Source organism: Macrobrachium rosenbergii, chromosome 50 (genome assembly GCF_040412425.1).
Source record: "Macrobrachium rosenbergii isolate ZJJX-2024 chromosome 50, ASM4041242v1, whole genome shotgun sequence".
Classification (NCBI taxonomy): domain Eukaryota; kingdom Metazoa; phylum Arthropoda; class Malacostraca; order Decapoda; family Palaemonidae; genus Macrobrachium; species Macrobrachium rosenbergii.
Window position 1 is genome coordinate 3,891,064 of NC_089790.1, and position 26,028 is coordinate 3,917,091.

General features: G+C 38.5%; 1 protein-coding gene across 2 annotated transcripts in view; it reads left to right on the plus strand.

Moving 5' to 3' along the window:
* The first annotated feature begins 243 nt into the window (after positions 1 to 243).
* Positions 244 to 26,028, plus strand: part of LOC136832508 (uncharacterized) — an 82,305-nt gene continuing 56,520 nt past the window's right edge. The window contains exon 1 of one of the 2 annotated variants that reach the window (XM_067093416.1): positions 244 to 407. In XM_067093416.1, coding sequence (XP_066949517.1) covers positions 362 to 407 — 46 coding nt within the window. In that variant the 5' untranslated portion in view covers positions 244 to 361. Of the gene's footprint in view, positions 408 to 6,824; positions 7,593 to 26,028 lie in introns of those variants that run through there. The other variant, XM_067093415.1, reaches the window with a different exon arrangement.

A 26,028-nucleotide genomic window follows, 5' to 3' on the forward strand; every position in this document is an offset into this window, starting at 1 on the left:
CTCTGCTTTGTGATGTTCTGTGCTGTGCACAAGTAATTTGCTTTCACAGAAGTACAATTACTTGTTGGTTAATATGCTTCTCTTGTAAAATCACAGGATATATTTTAGATATTTACGAATGAGTTGGTTGCTTGTAAGTATATAGGAAAAAATCTGACCTTCATCATGCAAAGAAACTCGTGTAGAGTTGAAGTGATAGCTTTTAAGTGGAAAGACTGAGCTTAGTGATAGTCAGCTGTGAATACCACTTAGAGGAACGATGTGAAGTGGACCCATAAGTGAACTAAAAAAGACAACACAAATTAGTGCAACACTCCAGCAAGGACAATATGATCTCACCTTTGGAATTAACAACAACAAGATGAGGTTTCCACCAATATTCATGAAAGGACGCCCTCGGGCTATGGGTAAGCCTCTCTTTCTTTTGAAATGCTATTACTGAAATAATCTTTCTATTTGTGATCTGTCTTTTACCATACACGTTTCCTTTATGAGGGGGCTGTCTCCAGAATGTGATGGACTGCCATTTCTCAAGTATATATATATATATATATATATATATATATATATATATATATATATATATATATATATATATATATATATATAATATATATGTGTGTGTGTAAAACTGAAGACTACTAGTAACCTACCGCAGCATAGTTCCCGCCAGTCGCCTTTTCTTTTTTGTGTGTGTACGTGTTTATGTCTTTTGTTCATGTTTTTATATTCATCCCCAAGAAGCTGAAACTAAACACGGCGCCAGTTTTCCACGTAAACCAATATTTTCCCAACCAGAACGTGTAACTGACAACAATATTAAATAAGAGTCACACCACACTTTTTATGATAACCGAGTATCCTTGAACCCAGAATACGTAAGTCCCCCTAGATTCAATATACAGAGAACGAGAACTGCTCGTCGAGTCAGGGAATTGTTTTTTTTTTCTTCTTTTTTCATCGCACTCAATCCTTAATCCTGCTGTACACTGCACCAGGCTACTACCGCCACTGAGAATCTTTCTTTGTGAAAGCTCCCTCGCGTAAATCACTCTGATGCTGCAGTATGCAAGTAATAACCGTCATTTAAATATATGTGATATTACAGATTTGAAAAGGAGAATATCAAGGAGTTTGTTAGTAAAGCAAAAGTGGGTATTGCAAGCAAGAGTTGACTATTGATGGACGAAATAAAGAAATGAGGGTTAAAGCGTACGAAAAATGATAATCTAGATTCTAGAAAATAGGGCTGAACATACCAGAAACAAAGCATTACTCAATAAAGATGAAAATAGCCAATCTGTCGCAAAAAGACAATAAAATAAATAAGAAAATACCGACACGGTAAGAAACAGCACAGGGTTAAGTGATGAAACATTTCAAAGGTCAAGTACGTAAGCTAAACAAAGAGGAAAAGATAAACTCGGCTAGTACCAAAGAAGTGCATATACAGCTGGAGACTTAAGCGACAACAGCCATTGCTAGGTGTTGCTAGGCGAGACAAAAAGCTACTTACGCAAGAGGATTAGTTATGTTATGATGTAACCACTGAAATAAATGGAGAACTTCAGTGAGTCAGAATAAATAATATAGATAAAATTCAAAGAGGCTGAAAACTAAATAAGCACGTGAAATAGACAGTTCAAAGTGTTTTCTGAACGGGGGAAAACGAGGAGTAAAATTGGTTCAGAAACTTTCGTAAACAGTTACATAAATCTTTAGGAGGAGAGGGAAGACCAACAACACAAAAGAGGAATGAAAGAGACTGAAGATATAAAAACGATGTTGGTAAAATCTTTTTCCAGCAGCAACAGCAGCAATGAACATAATTTTAATAATGAAATGGAACATTACTGAATTATATAAATCGACTGTTACAGAAACGATGGTTAGCATTGCGAAATCGTTAAGCGAAATTAAAAATAAAAGAAAGGAAATGGAGTTAACAGAGCCATAAGGGAAATTTGTACAATTTTAACACCGTTATCGAAGCTGATAAACACTTGAAAATTACTGACACAAGTGAAAGGAATTATCTGACGAAAGTACCTAACCTATTTATTAATCTTCTGATGGGCTTAGGGTTTAATATATTCGGCATGATAGAATCAGACATTTTTAAGGTTCAAAGCACTCAGAATCGGCCGCATACTGAAGGTAGGCCTAGATGATAACAGCCTCGAAAAACGAGTATGAAGGCTTCATTATCGTGCACTGGCAACTTGTAGCTTCGGGGGGGGGGGACTGTTCGAGCTTTTCATAAATTGTAATTAACGGCCTTGAAAATTAACAAAGCAACTGAATGCAGTATTATGCATTCTATGTTATTAAAAATCGACTATAATTGGTGGTAGTCGTCATTGCTGCTTGTATATTTGGACGAATATTTTTCAATGCACATTATATTATACACGAAGCAGGGCGGACTGTTTACTACGTTGGCAGGGCACGATAATGAAACTTTTAGACTTGGCCTTGGCTGCAGGAGCTACGAAAACTCCAATTCGGGTTATCCTAAAGGAACGACCAGAGTACCCTCCTCGAATAGAAAACAGTGGATGAGAAACTGTAGTACCTTCATTTAAAAAAAAAAATAGTTGAAAAGTAACTTTGGAAATGCAAGAAAATAAGGAAAAAGGAGGGACAGAATTAACATGAATCTGTAGAGTGTCAATGGGAGACATAATAGAGAACGAAAGATAATGGGATGCCAAGGATACCAATAAATAGATAAAGTAGTTAGAAGAAATAAGGGTGACCAAGCATTAACTAAAAATAGAATATAAAAGTTGAAGCTTACATGTGGCAGCACTGATTGTTAGTGTTTGGTGAACTGTGGAGAAAGATATCATTGAGTTTATTACATTACTTCAAGTCCAAGCAAAGGCAATCGAACAGTCCAGTGAGAAAAGGGAGCTCTTGTTTTCTCGATAATTCTAATGATATCCCTTCTTGACACTGAGCCTATTTTGACATCCAGACATCTGGCTGAATAAACATGCCACGTGGTTACGTCAGGTTCAAACTTTACTCAACTCTCTCTTGATGTTATTTTAAAACTGCACCAATAATAAGTTATAATCTCAAAAGATAGTATGGGAATTTTTAAATGCAGTAACAGAAAAGTCCTGAAAAAATGCCCAGATATTTAGGAGATTCCACTGCCATCGAAGCCGAGAGAAGAGGCTATAGTTTAACGTAAACTTCCTAAAATACCATATTTACCTTAGCTGGTAACTGCTGGGCGTCTTATGAATGCTTTTAATCTGTATGACCTCAAGTACTGATGGGTGTATGCCCACAAATGAGTCAGAACGATGCATTCGGAGGAGCTCTACAATTCTGGAACACTTCAGCTTCGGAGGATTCTCTCTAGAGAATGGATAGTGAGGTTAGGTCCAGGAGACGAAATTCAGGGCAAGGCAGCACATGAGATGGCCACTTGAAAATCAGGCGGGAGCAGTCAGCACTACCGTGTCTCCAGGATACATGACTACTTTTGGAGCAGTCAACGCTACTGTGTCTTCAGGATACATGACTACTTTTCATGCCACGCTGCCAATAGCACGTATGAGGAAGTCTTTACACGCTATGTAGCACTTACTGAGATTGCTGCTGCTAAGTCCTCACTGGTGTCCTTTGCACCCACACGCCCTTTTAAAAGTAGAAGTGAGGTACATGACTGTGGCCAGGGGGCTCAGTTACTTGTTGCACAGCATGAAAGTAGGGGGTCACGACCATATAGAAGTCGGGGTCAGTGAAGTCTGGAGTAAGAAAATCAAGGAAAAGTATGCCTGCAGGCTACCCATGCCAAGTGGAAGACACCACTAGGCGATATTATGGGTAGCTTCAGTGTTTATGACCCACGTAGATTAACTTGAAGATCTGATTGTCAATTTTGCAGGTGGTATTTTCTTGGGGAAAGTATCAAGTTAGATTTAGTGAAGAGGTGATTATCCAGTTTATTATGAAGAACGAAAATGGGTCCGAAAAACAACAGGAAAGCAGGAGACAAAGAAACACTCCTTACAGTTACGAGAGAGAGAGAGAGAGAGAGAGAGAGAGAGAGAGAGAGAGAGAGAGAGAGAGAGAGAGAGAGAGAGAGAGAGAGGAAACAATTACAAAGACAAAAGGCTTTTCATTCGCTGCTTCATATGCTGGGTAAAAGAATAGCATGACTTTACTTTGCGAATGAGTAAAAGGAAGTTCATGACAATATCCACTTACAAATGATTAACAAGAAGATGAAAAAGGTACTGTAATCAACTTAATTAGAAAGAGCTCCTCCTCAGAGCCTGTATATATATATATATATATATATATATATATATATATATATATATATATATATATATATATATATATATATATATATATACACACACACATACGCACATACATACATACTTACAATGTTTGCAATAGCAGAGCTGACTGCATAATTTCACAATCTTTGTCTTTTATTTCTTTTTCCATTGGCCGTGATTTACTTGACCTATGTATACAGGTAATAATAATTCATATTATATGATAAAGATAGTAACTGTACGTTATATCTGCATGACAGTTAAGCCTTTTAAAGATTATCTCCAAAATACAAGAATAAGATGTTGGTGTTACCACGAAGTAGGGATCATAATAATAAGATATGCTTTTCAGCTCGATCTGACATACTTTGGGAGCCTAACTGTGCTTGTTAGTAGTGACAACAAACGCTTTCCTACAAGGTGAAATACTGTAACGTGATCTCTGTAAATTTTCCCTATGAATTTGCAGTTTTAAATAATAATAATAATAATAATAATAATAATAATAATAATAATAATAATAATAATAAGAAGAAGAAGAAGAAGAAGAAGAAGTACTCCAAAATGAAAGAACAATTTGAAAATTTCAGTTTAAGTACCGTAGACTTCGGGTCAATTTGTACGCTTCCCCTCTAAAATATTCGCCAAATCTGTGACGCTCTTCTCAACTTGGCGCATGCGCAAGCATCCCTGAATGGCAGAAACAACGTCACTTTTATGGTAGATTAGGTTAAAACACTGTGAGCTTTTGCTCATTACTGTTAGCTCTGCCAAAACGCCTCATGTTTCTGGTCTCTCGGAAAATGCAGAGAATCAGAACTTGCAATTTGCATAATCCGTCATTTTGAAAGTTATAAGGCGAGACATCGATGCCACATATTGAAAGTTGATAGACTGAAATAGTTCCGTTTAATGGAGATCCTTACCAGAATTTTGAAGGCTTTTGCCACTTCTTTTGCATCGTGACCTTGACAATGGAATGGAATGGAATATGAGATTGAGGCATAAAGCCAAACACTGGGACCCACAGGGTCATTCAGCGCTAAGATGACAATGAATGGAAATAGAAATTATACAAATAATGAGTTTAATGGAAATGATATAAATAATGAGTTTAAAATAGATGGGCGAATGTAATAACCATATTTGTCAAATAGTCAAGGGACAAGAGTATAACTGATGAAAAAATGTCATTAGATAATAATAATAATAATAATAATAATAATAATAATAATAATAATAATAATAATAAGCATAGAGGAAACAATAGGCTTCAGCGTAATAATGATGACGTTTGCTAATATACGCATTAACGTTATCGCTGTATACTGAGTGCGGCATAAATTGTGACACAATGGAGGACAATTTGTATTTACAAAACCGTTTTATATAATTCTGCACTCATAGCTTTACTAATAAATGTAAAATCTTAGGAAAAACTAACCCGGGGTTTTAATATTTTTTGGCATTCTTCATATTTTTACCATTAAAGCATTCATAAAAAATAAACTATTTGGAAGAGAGATATGACGGCCTCAGGTGTACATGAACTCAATTTAACGTATAATGACAACAAATTGGAACGCAATTTATTCCGATGTTTTTGATACCCGAGAGAGAGAGAGAGAGAGAGAGAGAGAGAGAGAGAGAGAGAGAGAGAGAGAGAGAGAGAGAGCTTTTGTTGAGGGTTACAGCGATAGATAGAATTTCTGATTTTTCGTTCGCCGTTATTTGTCTCACCAGTTACGAGGCTTTATCCTAAAAATACTAAAAGTTATTGAAGGCCTAATAATAATAATAATAATAATAATAATAATAATAATAATAATAATAATAATAATAATGTTTTCCTGTTTTCTTGTTTAACAGGTAATACTGTTGGTTTCTCGTATCTATTTGTATTCACTAACAGAGAGCGGGTTTGTTTTCAACTGATTAATGAGAATTAATATTATCAGTTTAGAAAATAACCATAATAATCTGGGCCTATGCAAACCTACATTCAAACAAACATTAATACGTACATAATTGATGGTTTTACAGGTGTATATAATATATACATATGTATATGTATATATATATATTAGTTGTAATACTGTTTTCATTTTTGCTGATTATTTCGTGTAAATGTAATTACAACATTTGCCGCATTAACCCTTACTAGAAGTGTTCATGAGACGAGACACAGTTATTACCTATTGTCTTTGTTTCTTTACGGAATTTTGGGTTTATTTTCTCTGCACTCACGTTCATGGCCACATGTGTGTATGTGTCCCTTGTTTTTCACCGGCCAACAGTAGTAGCAGGCAAAAGGAGAGAGGGAGAGAGAGAGAGAGGGAGGGAGAGAAAGAGAGAGAGAGAGAAAGAGAGCAGATAATATAGAGAGCGGGAGAAGATAGGGCCTGGAGAGAAGAGGGGAAAGGGGGCTAAGCTTCCCCTTTTCAGCAACCCCCCTTTCGAGCTTGCAGGGGGCGGGTGTGTCTGTGCCTCCTCGACGTGGGGCCTTCTTCTTCGTTCAGTGTTCGACTGGCCAGGCCAGCGAGTAGAGTGAGTCGGTGGACTGCACGTCTTCATCACCTCGACGCACTGAAAACAATGGAAAGGGACCATATTGACATGAGACTCATTCCACATTCAGGGCGTCTGTTCTTTTCGAGCGTGTCTTTCGGAAGCTGAAACCGGCGTTCGTGCACCGAGGGTCATCGCCGCGGCGGCGTGAGTTTCCTCAGGAGAAGGAACGCGGCAATTTTGCAAGGATGGGCGGGAGCGTCGAGGCATAGCAGGAAATTAGAGCGTTTGTATATGCATATATTTTGCGGTGGCGATACCGGGTGAGTGCTACAGATGTTCGATGGGTGAACGGGACACTGTCATCCAGCGACAGATGAAATCGAGGACTCGTTCCCTAAGAGCCACCAGACTCAGGGCGTTCCTGCGCTGCTTTGAAGCCCCGTCCACGACTACAGCAGGAAATTCCCTTCAGAGCTGACCGCTTCAGCCCGTATGGGCCTCCGTTCCAAAGTAGTGAACCAACAAAGAGGCGAACAAACTGTGGAAAAGCCTTTGTGTGGGAGGGGAACGTGTTGGGGGGGCCTCCTTGATCGGAGGGAGTGTCTGACGAAGGCTGGGCCTTCAGACTGGGCTTGCGGTAGGTAGCGCATTGCCTCAGGATGTTGGAGTTTGGTCCTCTGAACTCTGGTCCTGGACGGGAAGGGCTGGATCCTGGAAACCTAGGCGCTGGAGGAGCCGGGTGGGAAGACCCTCTACATCTCGACTGGTTGACAGGTAGGAGGTGCTCACTTCTCTCTCTCTCTCTCTCTCTCTCTCTCTCCTCTCTCTCTCCTCTCTCCCTGCACTCTCTCCATTTTCCCCCTTCTCCTCCCCCACTTCCCATTGCTAAAAATAATTTAAAGAATGAGGAACAACGTTTTCCTTTTTGTTTTATATATATATATATATATATATATATATATATATATATATATATATATATATATATATATATATATATATATATATATATATATATATCCATATACATACAATAATTCATATACAAATTGCATGTGTTCTAAAACGTGCATAAGGAAGAATATAAGGAAGAATATAAGTTTCTACTTCCAGGGTCTCAATCTCGTCTTCCACTCCTCTTATTTACTCTAGTGCCCTCAGGGTCATTTTCTCGCTTCATAGGGGTCATTCCATCAAGCTGAAGCTCATTTCATCCTCATGCATAAACTATCACTCTGAATACACCAATGAGCCATCAGTACTTTTTATCGCCCGCGGGAACCTTCGCTCGTTTAAATTTACAGTCTCCCTTTGTAATTCTGAAGTGGCATGCCTTCCGGCAACTCAGGCCTCTCCTAAATCTGCTCCATAGCCGGGCTGGTTCCTCTCTCCCTGAATGCTAGCAGCATCAGGGGATCATACTTTCTAATCTACTTTTATTGTTACGCCTATCGACCCTCCGTTCTGTTACTTTCCTCTTTAAAATACTGTTACTGTTGCTCTTGCTTTCATTCCCATTTCTCTGTTCTACAGTACTTGTCGCTGTCTAGCCTTCATGTCCTGTACTGCTGTGTTATCTTTTTCTGAAGAGTTTCCCTGTGTTCGTGTCAAAGGTACATTCCGTGTTTTCTTCAAGGAAAAAAGATTGCTCAGTGTTCCTCACTTGAAAGGTTTACTCAGTTATGCTCCCTAGGAATTGCTCAGCGTTTCCGTAAAAAAAATTGCTAAATGCTCCTGAGAAAATTGCTTCATTTCTTGGTATCCATTAACGCCGTTTCAATGTTGCCCACAAAGAGCCCATCATAGCCTCCTTTCAGGGAATCAGTTTTATTCCATTAAAAGAATTATCTAATTTTCCTCTCAAAGGAAAACTTGATCAGTTTTCCCATGACTAATCTTACTCTCCCCCACCCTTCCCCCTTTACGATTTCCTTGACATTGTCATGATGTTAGATCTTTTTGTTTTTGCTTTTCAAAAAATTTTTTGGTTTTGATTTTCCAGCCAGAATCACTTTGCTTTCGTCAGAGAACTTCACTTCTCTCAAATTAAGATTTCCCCATTTTTCTCTGAAAAATGTTCACCATCTTTCCATTCGTTATTATTTCCCCATTTACCCTTCGTCTTACCTTTATCCATTTACCCCAGTCACCCATTCCTCAATACTGCTCATTAACCCTTACCTGTTGAGACCCTTCTCCTGTCTTCCCCAATCCAACGCCCTTTCTCAGCCACTCCCTTTACTTCCTCTTTTATTTCGTGTCTCCAATTACCCCTTACTGTCTCTGGCTCCATTACTTTGCGTTTCTCTTTTCCCAGTTGTTCATTTTGCCCCTTCTCGCATTTACTCCTTTTCCTTATCTGCTACTATCGGCAATCTATAATTGCTCTTTTACTTGTCTTCTTATTCCCCTAATTTTTGTCCCTTTTACACCCTTCCACGCATTCCCCCATTCATTTGCCTTTCCTCTTATATTCCACTGCGCCCTAACTCATCCCTCTTCAATGTTTGCTCAGTCCTCTTGATAGATTTCTGTTTCCATCGTTCTTTTCGGTTCTTGCTTCGTACCTCTTTTATCAGCTACTTTTTTATATTTCAGTACGAATTTCTTGCAAGTCTATTTCAACATTGCATTACGACGTGTTCCGCTCTTTTTATTGGCATCATTAAAATAATTCCTCATCTCTCCAAGTCTGATTATCATCATATGATAAAACAACCATAGATTTTTCATCCGATCTCCTGTAGAAGATCATTAGATAGATTTATTCTGTGGTCATTTTCAACACGCATAAAAATCATCGTTCCTGATGCGGAAAGAAATGATTTTCCAGCGGTCATCACTAAATCTCTTCGTACTTTTGAATGGCGAATTCCATTATCCTTCCACGGATGATAAATGTTATACAGATTATTCAAATTTCCCCAGTATTATGAGCGACCTGCGAAATTTTGCAATATGATCATCACAAGTTTAATGGCGATGATTTTATTCCATTGTAAGTATGACAAAATGACAGTAGCGCTGGCTGATAACAGCAGGATTGAAAGCCCGGTAAAAGCTGTCACTGGATACGTACTGTGATATTTTAGGGAATTCTTTATACAGTAGTTTCATAACGTTTATGTTTTCGTAAATTGTATATACACACATCAGTATATATATACACACATCAGTGTATATATATATATAAACAAACGTTTCACTGCAGTAAAATCCTGCCATTCATCATGAGCAGTAACAAGATCTCTCCGCGGAAGGAGGATTCTTTACGGTCAATCTCCTCTTCTTGGAATTGCATACTGATAAAAACGGTCGCGGCGCCCTCCTCTCTCACAGTTTCATGACGGCAATTGATTTGACGAGAGAATTTGACGAGGCAGTTTGATTGCCGAGCGACACGCAGTCCTATAGAACGGCTCTCTGGAAAATATCCAAGTGGACCGACGACTGACGAGAAATAGAGAGAGAGATTGAGTTTCCTGCGAGAATCTCGGCAAAAGACGAAGCTGTAATAACATTTGAAGAAACTGTACCAGGAGACGAATCCGATGATTTGTTTATTTACCTTTTGGAAAAAGTAAAAGATGTCGTCTCCGGCTGCAGGGGCAACCATCTCTTTACTCAACACACACTAAATGTATGTCACGAAGAGCGGCACATTAAGAACTATTAGTCCTTTGCTAGCTTGTTTTCCCAGCTGAGAGAGAGAGAGAGAGAGAGAGAGAGAGAGAGGGGGGGGAAAAAGGATCTCCGTAGCCTTACTGTTGAATGAGGCACTGGGATGTGTTTGTGTGTGTGTGTGTGTTGGCTCAATAATTAAGTGGCTGGTTGGTGAATAGGGGGATGAAAGGAGAGATGCTGTTTGCGTACATGTGGAGTCGTGTTTCCTCGTTTCGCTTACTTTGATATCAGGTTTATTCGGCCTTATGGCGGTGGTTATGGCGTCTTTGCATCCACGCAACACCGTGAGGATTCTCTTACGCCGACAGACATCTGGTCTCGCATTGCTTGATGTTATGGTGGCGTAAAGCTGTCAAGTCGTTAGTGCGTCTGGATGTGCTCAGGTGAAAGTCATTCCGTATCATCTTTCTCTTTTCGTAACCAAACTTTCAGGAGTTGTGAGTTTTATCCGCAAGCTCTCATTTACAGAAATGAATTAGCTTATTAAATCATTGTTTTACACAGTGATGTTAGTACGGACTCGATGGAAATTCATCTTGGTTATAGAGGGCATGGACAAAATAACTATATTTCAATTCGCGGAGATTCGCTTCAAGTTTGCTTTTAGACCTATGCACGGTTAGTTCATATAGTTCTAACTTTCCACGGACGGGTGCTTATCAGTCAACAACTTTGATGCCAGGGCTTGTTATGCACCGCTGGACTGAATTCCTTCATTCAAACAAACAAAGATAACGATATTCATTTCAAGCTGGTTCGGATATTTTGAAGTGGTTAGCAGTTTGCTGGCATTTTCCGAAGACAGCAGCTTCAATTGTGTTTAAGCTTTAAAGTGTTCTGCAATCTTTTTGATGAAGCCTTGAAAGCAAATGGTGCGATATGCCAACGTCAGCAATTTTACGTAAATACTCAAAGACTTAGAATGTTTCAACGCCTTTACATACTACTATTGATTTAGCGTTTAATAACAGGCGGTAGAGAATGTATTTTGTATATACTTAAGACATTTAAACGCACAAATATATATAAAGAAAATTAATACTTCTTTTAGGGAATGAATCGTTTCAACTTCTGGGTGTTTGAGTCAGATACTGCTGAGATATTCCGTATCAGAGTTTCAGCCAAAAATAGTTAAAGTTTTGGGGAGATTTATGGGAACGTTTAGGGGAAACGAATAACATTTACTGAAATTTATTTTTTGACGGAATGCAAAGGAATAAGAGTAGGAGAGAGAAAAGACCACTATCCCCTGCTACTGTTTAAGGGTGGCCAGGAAAAAAAAAATGATCCCACCCAGAGAGGAGGGGCGAAGATTTAAGTGAAAGTCTGGCGTTTAAATATGGGGTGTAACAGCTTGGAAAGGCTAAGTTTGCTGGGATAGCACATTATGCTAATGTGCTAACTTAACAGCTTTGAAACCCAATTTACTCTGTCGTCGAGGATTCTTTTACAAAATATTAGCAGCGCAGGTGCTTACCCAGGGTCCTCTAAGCCTTTCTACTATGTTTCACCGACTTTCAATAATTTACAGACCTCCTGTAAGACTTAAATTGTTGAATCTATTGGAAGTTTCCCTGTCTGAGAAACAAAGGTATCAGGTTCTGGTAAGATTGGGAATCACGTCTCTAGGTAAGAAATGATGGCTGCTATCGTAGCAATTTTTTTTTTTTATCCTACAGTGAGTCTGTAGCAATTTTGTTTTAATCCCAAAGTGAGTCTGTAGCAATTTTGTTTTATCCTACAGTGAGCCTGTAGCAATTTTGTTTTATCTTACATTGAGCCTGTAGCAATGTTGTTTTATCCCAGTGAGCCTGTAGCAATTTTGTTTTATCCTACACTGAGTCTGTAGAAATTTTGTTTGATCCTACAGTGAGTCTGTAGCAATTTTGTTTTTATCCTACACTGAGTCTGTAGAAATTTTGTTTGATCCTACAGTGAGTCTGTAGCAATTTTGTTTTATCCTACAGTGAGTCCATAGCAATTTTGTTTTATCCTACAGCGAGTCTGTTAAGTTAAAAACGTGGGAATGAATTCTCCATTAGGAGTCTTGTTCGCAAAGTTACATATCGGTTTTGGAAGAAGAGGACCAACTGGCAAAAATACCGGGAAGTAGTAAGCTGGAGGGTCTTTTCTCACTTATCAGAAATTGACCATAAACTTCACCACTGAAGTGAGTTCCGAACAGACTTCTTTTCTTTCGTTAAAGGCGAAAGAAGGTATTAAATTCTACAACTCTTTCTCAGCTCGTAGAAAAGTGATTGCTAGAAACCTCACTGCCACTAATGGATGCAGCAGGTCCTGGGAGGTATTCATTGTGTCACGTATCAATAGATTTATCAGAGAATGTCATAGAAATAATACGAAGAGTTGTAGCACTCAGCATACCTACATTGAGTACCTGATAAGCAATCCTTCAGTTTCTTATGACTGGCCTATGTATCCGGTACCATATCTCTCTGAGATCTAATGACACGTTGGGACGCACTTAACAAAGAGGAGGAAGCATGAACTAATGTATGGTATATTGATCCAGCGGTCATAAAATTCCCCTACGACACTTATTATGGCGACACGTCTACCAATTACCGGCTCTACCTTGGGTATCACATCTACATAAAAGTACGTTCCGTGACTACTTCCGGGAAAACGTCTGGCTGGCCGAGGTTGAATGTGAGTTAGATTACGCCAGCAAATGGCACTCGGCAGACTGATCTCATTGGTTTGTTTTCAATACAGCAGACAAATTAGTTTGATAAAATGATTGACTAACAAGAAAATAAGGGATGAGATTTTCAATACTATGATTACTTTTTTATTTTTACAGTTATTCAAAATATTGACCAAACTGGGACGTGTTCCTTGTCCATTCACCAACACCTCCCCCTCCCCCAGCACAAACAACCCCTCCCAAGAAAAAATCCAGTTACATATCACGAATATATTGATATCTGCTATGTTCGCTACAAATAGCCAATTCTGGACGTCTTCCTGGAGCAATTTCAGAGGGACGGGGACTTCATGAGGTCATTCTCCCGGAAGCGAAAAGCAACATAAAAAAAAAAAAAAAAAAAAAAAAAAAAAAAAAAACTGCTTCAGTCCCATCAATAAACACAAGTTTGGAGCCGACTGTGATAGCGACATTTAGCTAAATGACGAGGATCGTTGGTCAGATATGTTTTTCGTTTTTAAAAGTCCTGTAACTGCCAAACATCAAGTAATGGCCTCCTAAACTTCCGTTTCCTTCCCTTTGTGTGTTCATTGGCAACAACACTTTGATATAACATCCATACCATTCCACTGTGGCAATTTCTCCTGGGGATTTTACAAAGATAACGTTTCGTGTGTTTTGTTTTTCTGTTTATTTTTATTTATTTATTTATCTATTTGTTTATTTATCTACTTCCTTGCTGCATGATTTCTAAGTGGCCTAAATTCTAAGACGCTCATGTTACACATAACACTTCTTTTTAACACATTCAAATCTCTGCCTCTCTCTCTCTCTCTCTCTATATATATATATATATATATATATATATATATATATATATATATATATATATATATATATATATATATATATATATATATATATGTAAAACGATACTACGTGATTGTGTGTACGCAAGAAAACATAACCGCCGAATGTATCCAAAATTCCGCACAGATTTCACAAAGGAAAGAAAACCGAGCGAATATGTCCCTGGGGGGTTAATGACAGCCCTTCCTCTTGAAAATAAAGATCGTAGTGAGCTTGGGGAGGCAGATGAAGGTAAGGAATGTGAGAGTTTAGAAGTTGAGGGCAGGAATGCACGGTCAAAACCACTGACTCCATAGCAGCGGAAGAAATGGCAGCTTATAGGACAAGTTTCGCCGAGTGTTGCTTATAATCGTTTGTGGGTAATACAAACAAGGTCAGGCGAATGGAATCTAGTTCAAGGGTGTTTGTAAGATGTTTAATGCGTACCGAGGGGAAGATCAGGTTTGTTAGAAACTACAGAGCTGGAGAAGCTGGCCCAAGATAAGGATTTGCTACTCGGCAAAGGCAGCAGTTTTCTTGCGAGAACAAATAAAGATTTAGCAAGCTTCAAAACATCTTGACTCTTGCCAACGTAAACATTCGCTCTAGCCAATTTGACTCAACACTTGCACACAAAGAATCATCTTGAACAGGTACTGTTTCCTTTCCCTGTAGAAAGCTTTTCAGTTCAGCGGTGGGTGAGCTGAAATGAGCATCAAGCAAAGGTTGAACAGAACTGAAAGAGCAAAGGAGCGGTTTTCAGACGGCCACTAATGAAAAGGAGTGAAAGAGGTTTGAAAGAAAACTGTCTTGAACGGGAAAGAGAAGGGAGATGTTATATTACCCCAGATGCTGCAGAGGACTTCGACAAAGAATAAGAGAAGAGTTTTTTTGCATCTATGACAGAGATGAAGAAAAGGGACCTTGGTTTAGGAAATACTCAACACTGGAACTTGTCAAATATCTATTTAGAATCAGAAAAGAATTCTTTGAATAAAAAAAAATGTTTTTATGAGCAGGCCAGAATGAGCAAGATTACCAGAAAGTCTTGCATTGCATAATTTTAATTTATAAGACCAGAGGTGATACGAAAGATAAACATTAGCAAAGAAAGACTGAACAGTTTGTTCATGTCAGAAGTCAGGACGAAAGCAAATAAACAGTTAAAACAAAAAGAATCTTTCTTCGCACACAGCTCACTGGAGACTCATATTCAAGGTGAACGGGAAGTAAACGCGTCTGTAATGAAAGGATACGGCCAGCTATGCTACCAATTTTCTCAAAAAATAAATAAAAAAGCTGTCGTTCTCATGAGGGGGAATTTTTCAAGTAAACAATTTCTTTTGCCTGTGATCATTCGTGGCAAACCTCGTACACCTCCTATAAGTGTCTTTGATCCCGAATACGAAAGAAAAACTTCAAAGAAAAAACTTTCAGAGCATAAAAAACTTGGTCTGAAGATTCTGTGTTTATATAATTTGCAACAGCTCAGCAGTACACGAGATGTGTCCTAGAAAGAGATAATAAAATGATCAGCGGAAGTGCTGCCTTGGCACTTGGTTTCAGAAAAGGTCATTGGGAATTTGAGGTCCTTCTCTCTTTTGTACATCGTGTACCTGGGACGAATCTTGAATGAAGACAGTTGCAATTTTGAGTGCCATGACTATTTTATGATAAATCACAAAGTAAGATTTTCACTGAGAAAACTTATCAGCTCAGTTGTGTAAAAATCGTTTTTTCTTACGCACACAATAAGGTTAGGGTATACATACACACATACATGTAAGAATAGTTCTACATATACACTGAAATATGTTTACATCTGTACCAAACACCATTTTCAATAGAGGGTTTTTGACCCTCAGGTTCATAGTAAGTATTTCTTTGGGAGAGAGACAGAGAGGCAGAAAGGGAGTCCTTGGCTTCACCTGAAGCATGTTCATACCAACCTTTACTTCAGAAGCATTTGTCACCTTGCATACTGTTAACGACTTGAGGAAGATGTTCGTGTAAGTGTGAGTTATCCACAGAACTGAATATATTTGGTAACGTAACAATTCTAAATGTTTTATCAGTCGTAATTTTCAGTGGATATGACTTTTGAATCGGTTACCTTTCCTAGAACCTCAGTCTTTTCCGTGGAATTAAGTTTCCCCTGGCCAGTTGATAAACCCAGCTAAGAGGTATAGCTAATTAAAGACCATACTGACTTTCCACAAGAATCTTGAGTATCAAAAAAACGAAGAAGACAGTGGAGGATGGCGAAGGTGTCTTGACTACTGCCCTTCTCACTGACTTCTCGCCACAAGGAACTTGTCGCGTTGATGTCGAAGTGTCCTTCACCGGTCTTCAGAAGGGGAAAAGGACGCGTCGGAGAATTTTGGCAGTTTCTTCTCCAGCATCTTTTCTGCTGATTCATCTTTTGCCGTTCTGATATTTCCGGTTGATTAGCGCAGCCGAGATTGGCTGTCGCCGTGCAGCTGGCTTCATGGTATCTTGATTATGGATGGTCTTTTGATAAGAGGCTTTTAATGGAAGTTCTCTTGCTTTGCCTCTTTGTTTTTCAAGCTCAGTAATGTAGACAAGGAATATGTACAGGGTTTAACTGAATGACGGACTGAATATTTTCAGAGTAATCTGTGAAATTACCGTAAACTTACTGAGTGTATTTATTGCATAGAGACATCTATCTGTATATATATATATATATATATATATATATATATATATATATATATATATATATATATATATATATATATATATATATATATATATACGCACACACTGAGATTACATATAATGCATGGCTGAAGTTCAGTGACTATCAGTGACTCCTGAAATTACATATAATGCATGGCTGAAAGTGACTATCAGAGCTGAAAGATGAGCTAAAAGGGTAGTTATTTCCACGCAACATCATTACCATTCGGCCAATTCTAGGCGTGAGTAGAATTCCATAGCTAATTGCAGCATTCAGTACGCATAGCCATTAAACACAAGCGATGGATATTTCATATTGATGGTAAAGCTCGGTGCCAGATATGTTATTGGGTTAATACCAGCTGTCAGTTACACAAATTAGACTAATATTCAGTTTGAATTGCAGGCATATTGCATAAGTCATCTGGCAGATAGATTTTTCCTCTGGTAATTAAAAAAAACATGGTGGGGAGACGTGGCTTTTAATGAATTTATATTTCGGGTTTAGCTGTGGAGTGCGTTCCTGCATTCGTGGTTTTTTCATACCGATCTAGATGTCTTATGTGTGGTTTTTACGTTAGGCACTTCTCTCTTTCTCTCTCTCTCTCTCTCTCTCTCTCTCTCTCTCTCTCTCTCTCTCTCTCTCTCTCTCTCTCTTATGTGCTTTTTACACTGGCCACTTTTTTCTCTCTCTCTCTTTTATATGCTTTTCACATTAGGCACTTCTCTCTCTCTCTCTCTCTCTCATGTGCTTTTTCCATTAGTCTTTCTCTTTCTCTCTTTGATGTACTTTTTACATTAGGCACTTTCTCCCCCCACTCTCACCCTTTCTTACGTGCTTTTTCCTTTAGCCTCTCTCTCTCTCTCTTTCATGTGCTTTTTACATTAGGTACTCTCTCCCCGCCTCTTTCTCTCTCTCTCTCTCTCTTATGTGCTCTTTACATTAGGCAGGTCTCTCTCTCTCTCTCATATGCAATTTACATTCGGCACTTCTCTCTCTCTCTCTTATATGCTTTTCACATTAGGCAGCTCTCTCTCTCTCTCTCTCTCTCTCTCTCTCTCTCTCTCTCTCTCTCTCTCTCTCTCTCTCAAATTTTGCATATCCATGTATATTCCTAATCCATTCCAAAACTTCTAGTATCGACTTAAAACTCTTGTAATATATCACAAAGCTATTGTGTTCCACTACAATACTCAACTGATGGAATATCTGCATCTTTCTTTTCAGTGTATTCTTTATTCCTCTGCTGCGTCCCCGCATTTTATCTTAAAACTTCCTGAACCCCATCCATCAAGATTCCGTACTCTCATTCTTTTTTGCATTCCTTCTCTCCTCTTGTTTTCAAGTTCATATCGCTAATGTATTTTTTTGCGCGTTTAAAGCTTATACTCAGATCTCACGTAACAAATTTTCTTTATACTTCGTATGTCTCGGATGCATGCGTTTGCTTTTATAGACCCTGTGTATGTGTCGTTGTAAACATGTATATTCAGATATAGACATACATACATACATGCTTATATACATACATATACACAACAAGTCACTCTCAAATCGAATAGTTATCGGTACTGCAAAGAGGGAAAATTGCTGATGCAAAAAATTCCAGTTGTCTGGGACAGACTAGGTCAGTAAAGGGTTGTGGCGCCCTTGAAATACGAAAGCCAACTCAAATAATTCAGGAGATGTTTTAATCTTGGGAAGACAAGTCAATCATTCCTCCGACATAATGCCAGGGATCAAAGACCACTTATTTTAACATATTTTGAAGAAGAATTGTGGATAGCAAGCTTGTAAAGACACGGGAGAAAGGAGAGTACCAGGAGGTATTAGGATTAACAGCGAGATATTGTGAAATGGTGCTGACTGTAATTGTAGGGCTTAATAGTTTATTACGAATCATCACGCGAGCCTCTTTGAGGGGAATGAAACCCATCAGCAAGATGAAAGGAACAGAAGCTCCCTTTATAGAGGGAATGATGACACCATAAATACAGAGTGATTATACGGGAAATAAATTGTTCTTAATACTCGGAAAGGTGCGTGGCATGGCGTTGAATGATATTGAATTATTGGTGATGATAAATTTCGTGTGTTTATAGATAAATGGCTGAGTGAAAAGTTTGAGAATAAAATTAGATATATTTTGCAGTTGCGGATTTTCAGAAGGTGTATGATAAAATTATAAAACTAGTAAAGAAACATGTTGGGAAATGTTGTGGATGAATGCAAAAAGTAAAAAACAGAAGGTTGCACCATAAAATCAAATAGAAGTACTCAAAATGAAAATGAAATGTGAACTGAAATTACGAATTTGTATGTGTATGATGCTGACTAATGACAGCGAAGAGAAGTTTTGGAAACTGAGGAAAGAGATTTAAGATGATAGAGCAGACAGGAAACATGAGAAGTGCAATGTTGAAGGAAGAAGATGGAATGAATAGCTTTCACCGCTTAAATTATCAATTGCATGAATTGCAGTATCAATTGAAAGCATTTAATGTTCTAGTCTTCAGCTTTTTTTTTTGCTGAAGACTAGAACATTAAATGCTTTCAGTTGATGCTGCAATTCATGCAGTTGATAATTTAAGCGGTGAAAGCTATTCATTTGAATAAAAAAATGATGAAAAGCTTTGGGTTTATGAAGGAAAGTAGCTTAGTTATTTTAGTGTTCACGAGAACCGTAATTGTTTATATACTTTTAGAGCGAATGTTCCATCAGTGCAGAGAGAGAGAGAGAGAGAGAGAGAGAGAGAGAGAGAGAGAGAGAGAGAGAGAGAGAGAGAGAGAGAGAGAGAGGTTTAATATTATACCAATCTATTACGACACACTAGTGACAGTTCGCATACGAAACAAAACACTCAAACATTCATCAGTCCAGGTACAAGTTGTGCAAAGAACATTCTCCTGAATCTGCCTCTCCACAATAACGTCCTGCAAGGAAGAGTTACGTTAATATTACCACAAATATCAGCGTTACTTTCGAATATAAAGGCTCTTTACAAATGGACTCCATTCAAAGAAAATTCGACGTCTCTGAGAAATAATACCCAGCATTAAATTACTGTAGTGGCCCAAAGTATCTCTTGCAAAGCTTAACATTGAAAGTCAAAGGTCTGTGACAAAGGACGTTGACCTTTTGGGAAGCAAAGGAATGTAAAACAATTTAAGCGAATTGTTTCGGAGTTATGAAAAGCTTGCGTTCTTTCAGAATTCCCGTTACACAGGATTGGGAGGTATCGGCAAAGTCCTTTGAATAATGAAGTCGAAACTTCATGAATTTTCCAGGTGAAGTTCGGCGCCAAATAAATTGCTGAGTGCGCTTATTATACGTAAATGCTGATGTCAGCGAAAACTCCGTATCTTTCGTCAAGAGAATTTTAGGCATATTTTACCTCCATAAGTTTTTAAAACTCGAAGGTATTTCTCTCTCTCTCTCTCTCTCTCTCTCTCTCTCTCTCTCTCTCTCTCTCTCTCTCTCTCTCTCTCTCTCTCTCAACAATATTCGAGAGCTTCAAGGGAAACACCTGGAACTTTTTGAAAGCCTGTTATTAATGTGTCATACACAAGTTTAATAGGAAATTCAAAGGGCGTAATATTCCTTGAAGAGAGGAAAATTAAACCAACTTAAAAATTCGCATAATTTGTCTAGAAAATATATATAAAAATGTTAAAATTTAGTTAAACAAACCCTTACAAGTATGTGCGTGCGTACGTATGTATGTATGTATGTATGTATGTATGTATGTATGTACATACTTGTAATGGTTTGTTTAACAAATTGAGATGGAAATAAGTAAATGGATAATAAAAAAGATCAAAGCTAGATAAATTCTGTAACTTTTTCCAGGAATGCTGAAAAACATAATGCTCGTTCCTCCGGCCGTAATAATGATTAATTGCGGCCCGCACCAGACCCCCAAGGGTTTTTACGAGTTGATAAGCACGAAAGAGAGCAATAGACATATGGGGGTAACTACTGGAAAAGAAATAAAAAAGAAGAGAAAAACATCCGCTCTATTTTTGCAGGTATTATTATCTTAATTTCACCACAGAAGTCTGAGACGGCCATTCGCCGAGAAATGAAAAATTACCAGAATATCATGGCAGAAAAGGTTGTTGATAAAGTTTGTATACCTTTAATAGTGTAATAAACAACATACTGTTTTATTAAATTTACATGGCAAAGCACAGTTATTATTATTATTATTATTATTATTATTATTATTATTATTATTAAGAGAGGAAAAAATCATTCATATTGCATAAATCTATATGGCCAGCGACTTGCAAAGTCCAGCACGAGAAAGAATGAGAAAAGTAAGGAAAGAAAATATGTAAATAAATGAGAAATAAGAAAAGTAACTATTTGCAAAAAAAAAAAAAAAATAAAAAAAGCTAGTCGGATGAAAGGTAACTAAGTTATAAGGGACAGAAAACAGATATAGCCGATAGACAATAAAACACCGTATTTTAAGCTAAAGTCTGGTAAGAGTTTGAGCTTTCAAGTTTGAGTCTGGGTCACCGTTTATACGTTTTCCTGCTGCAGTCTCTCTCTCTCTCTCTCTCTCTCTCTCTCTCTCTCTCTCTCTCTCTCTCTCTCTCTCTCTCTCTCTCTTTCCCCTGCAATAACAGTAAAGGCTTCATAAATTTTCGGTAATTTGATCATTCTTAATATTAGGAAATCGAGAAATTACGAACAGTCTCTCTCTCTCTTGCATGCAATGACAATGAAGACCTCATTAACTATCGATAATTCTTAATATTAGGAAATCTAGAAATCAAGTGGAAGCTGTAGCCTTTACAACATACACACTTACAAACGCACGTATACATACATACATCCATACATACATACATACATACATACATACACATACACACACATACATACATCATTAAGCCGGCTTCTCCCTCAGCTTCATGTCACGTAAGTCAATGAAAGCTTCTTCACATAAGCCGCATCTAACACGGACGATGGGAGTGAGTGAGGGAGTGAGTGAGTGAGTGAGTGAGTGAGTGAGTGAGAGAGTGACTCATTCGGTTATCGACCTCTTACATCGAACAGTTTTCGGGATTTTCCTCTGGTCCTGCTGCGGCGACATAGATCAATAGTTTCACTCGGCATAATGTCAAGTTCTATCTCTGGGAAAGCTCTCTGGAACATATACTGTAATATATATACTGTGTGTGTGTGTGAATTTCTTTTGGGATGTGTCATTGGTATGTATTACTTGCACACACATATATATATATATATATATATATATATATATATATGCATATATACATATATATAAAAAAGTGTGCGCCCGCCTCTGTCATTAGGTTAAGTATGCAGTTGTAAGGGTAACTTTCCAATGTACGGAGTGAACTGAAATTTTACAATATTCCATTATGACCAGCCTTCTGAAATTTTAACAGAAACACTGATGCATTATTGAGCATAATTACTGCAGGTTGGTGAACTGTTTATCCGCTACATGACGAAAGGAGCATTGACCATCTGAACTATTACGATGAGATCCTGATCATTCTGTTAGGAAACTCCTTCATACACACGAAACAACTTAATTTGTCTATTGGTTTCCTGAAATATTTTCATGTAAATTTCGCTCTCTTACCATAAATTTGACCCAGGAAGTCATTAGCACAATTCTAGGTGGCCAGTGGCACCTGTCTACCTTTTATTTTTCGTCCGTCCCTAGACTGGGTGGAGAGGGAGGTAAAGTACAACGAGCAAGTGAGCCGTTTCAAAGGCAAATCCCAACTAATACTACTAATGGCTGGGGCGCTGCAGCTGATCGGATGTGTTATTTGCTCGGTCGCTAGACATCGTGCGACAGTGGAATGACTTCTTGTCCCACGCTGCTGAAGTTCACGAGAAACATTTCAAGCTTAATTCTTTTGGTCTTTCTCGGCATAGCTATTCAACTTCTTTAATACTGCATGGTTTCCATTTCCGATGTCCGTTTTAATAATACCAAAGCATACAAATTTCATTGGGTTCATATAATATAATTTTTATATAGGCTGTCCACCATCCTCGTACTTCTGTCTCACAATTGTTTGCACAGAAACAGAGCGACCTACTCGAGAGAGCTCATGACTGCTTTCCCAGGAGACAGCAAGTTTCGCTATTTGTAGCGCTTGGAATTGCGAGCGTTTTCTACGACAGCTTCCATAGTTTAACTGCATCTGCTATTCCAGTACCTAACATAACCGGGAGAGTGCTTCGGCACAGAAACCATTCGAACACACTGTTCTGCATAAACAAAACACAGGATTCTGCGTCGAACGAACTTCGTTAGAGAAACATGGCTTCACTACATGAGCAATCACTGCTAAACTGCTAAGTTTCAAATGGCCTTCCAGCCAAACAGCGAGCGGTGGAGATATAAACTTGACCATCGAGTGCTTTAGATACCAAGAATGACGGCAATATATCCCTGAAGTCAAGTATATATATATATATATATATATATATATATATATATATATATATATATATATATATATATATATATATATATATATAAATAACAGAGAAAAATGTGAAATGAAAGGAAATCGAGAAACTTTTCATATTTCAGAGTAACTGTCACTCCTAATATCCTTTAGGTCGGATTTAAATGTCATATTCAGAGGAACACGTCAGATATCGTACACGTATTCCTGTGATATTTAAGTTCGAATTCACTTGATTCAGAAACGAATGCTTCGAGTCAGATTTCCATTAACAACTGATTGGGTTTTCCTCCGGTGGTTTCAATGGCGGCAGATTCATTCAGTATCCCGACCGCCTTTAAATGTTCTTTGCAGTAATGCTGAGGCAATCTCAGGGGATGAGCGGGGCCGAGTAGCCGGTTGCATATGTATCGTATTATAATATGACCCGGGTCGTTCCTCTCTCTCGTATTCTCGTCTTCATTCATATTCCACGGCAGAAGGCGACTTCTATTCTTAGATGGTAGTGATAGCTGCTCTTCATATAATTATGGAGGTATCGATGTTCTTGACGTGTATATATGTATATTCTACAGTAGTTTAGAGCGAGTAGAACCCTTCCTGTCATTTCACAATCCAGGTTTAGTCTATTCGAAAACACTGACGTAAATACACGAATACACGCCCATTCTCTGGGAAGAATTTATCAACTGCGTAAGCGAAATCAGCGCAGGAAAACCTCACCTTTCTTCCTCTTCTTCTTCTTATTATTGTCATCCAGGAAAGTCTTATTTACGGGCCTCTAAAGGGCCACTAATGACTGTACGCGGGGACTTCGTGTCAATATTTGTTCTTCGTTATCGAGTACCGAGAACCCCTCACAGCGAGACCAGCTCATAGATGGTACAGATATGTGACAGAGAACAATGTAAGTTACCAGAGAGAGAGAGAGAGAGAGAGGAGAGAGAGAGAGAGAGAGAGAGTTTCCAGGTGAACACTGCAATGGAGGAACGAGAATGGACGTGAATCGTGCCAGTCGCCTCCTGCCCAATCGATTTGTCAACTTTTCCGCATCCACTAAATATAGTCTCAGGTTGCTAATAACGTGGACCAGCAAAAGGTGGTTGCTACAGAGAGAGAGAGAGAGAGAGAGAGAGAGAGAGAGAGAGAGAGAGAGAGAGATTGCGTGGGTGAGTCATCGTCATTCACCTAACGAAAATAAATCGATAAGTGGCAACGGTATTGGTGGTTGTATGTTGCTTACATGACACCAACACTCACACATGTGTGCGAGTAACTACAGGTTAGACAGACACATGTGTATCCTCCTAGCAGGTGGCATCGTGTACGAATAAGTGTGAGAACCACATGCTTTATGCAGCCATAAATCCATATGCGATAATATAATGGGGTACTGATACCTACCTTGCGGTATGCGGTGACGTACTTTAGTTTCAAGGCTTCGCATTTCTACTACAATCGTAGTACATTAAGAGCGTAGCTCAGTCACATTAAATTTATTACAAAGATAGTAATTTCTTCATTAGACGTCACATGTTGATTTAACTGTATGTAGGAAGCTGAATTTTATTCGCAATGGTTGTTTTTTCCCTATTTTACTTAAATCATGCACGTGGCATACTACTGAGTAAAGAACTTTATTGACAAACACTAGCATAATTCCATACACACGAGATATCTACTGCCTTTTCACAAATGTACAAGTTTAAGACAGAGAACCGCATTTCCTTCTATTCTTTGCTTAAATACATTTTAGGGAAACATGCAAAAGGTCCTGGCTGCGCTCGCAGTCCCACTGAAAGCGCATTACGTTATATCTCATAAGCGCAATAATCCATTAGGCAATCATACCGTCAGTTACTTGCTTTCGATAAATTGATTACCACACGCAGGTCAAACAGTTCTAAAGTAAATGCAACAAAAAATATATCGGTTTCTTTATTAAGTCAAATCAGGGTCTGAAGTTTAAACATCACAATTCAGAATGCCTTATGATACTTCAACATGCTTCCGCGAAGAGTTTGGGGGCCACATTTAGGGCCAATGGCATCAGGCGCTATTTCACCCTGCCACTACTGATACCATTTCAGCCGTGCGTTCTATATACGAAGTGTCACGGCATGCCGCGATCGCCATCAATCCTTTTCATCGACCATAAATACGTAATAAGGAATAGAGTAGACGTCGCAGCTCCAACAAAAGATTATATATACCTGCTCAGCCGACGCGCGGCGGGAACCCTAAAATCGCGGTTACGAAGTACGAGAAGAAGGGGGGAAAAAAAAAGACGACTGCCATGCGCACCTGTTTTCTATGACAACACAAAAGAGCTGGAATGAGTAATGTGTCGGGATTAGGAGTATCAGCTCTCACGTTGCCACTGAATGGACGGGAATATGGCCGCTTAATATTATGTATAGGCTATCTCGTGTGACGTAAGCTTTTGATCTTCTCCTTTATCGTGGATGGATTTCGTGCCACGCACTTTTTTTTTTTTACGCGGCTGGTCCAATGAGGATTTCACACATGCACACACACAAACACACACATGCACACATACATAAATATATACGAAATACCTAAATATTGCCGTTATTTTTAACGGCGCAGGTACACTAGTTACTCGATACAATATTTCCAAAACGGCAACTTTCGTATTTCACGCCATACCGAGGGTCGTAGAATTCAATGACTGCGTTTTTACTCGTATCGACGTTCTGAGAGCTTCGTGCGTGATTTTGCTTGGACGGGATAACCTTCTTGCTTGTTTGTACGGCAAATCTCTGGCCGAATCTGAAGGGAAATAGTTTCATTTCCTTCAAAATAGCTTCAGAAGT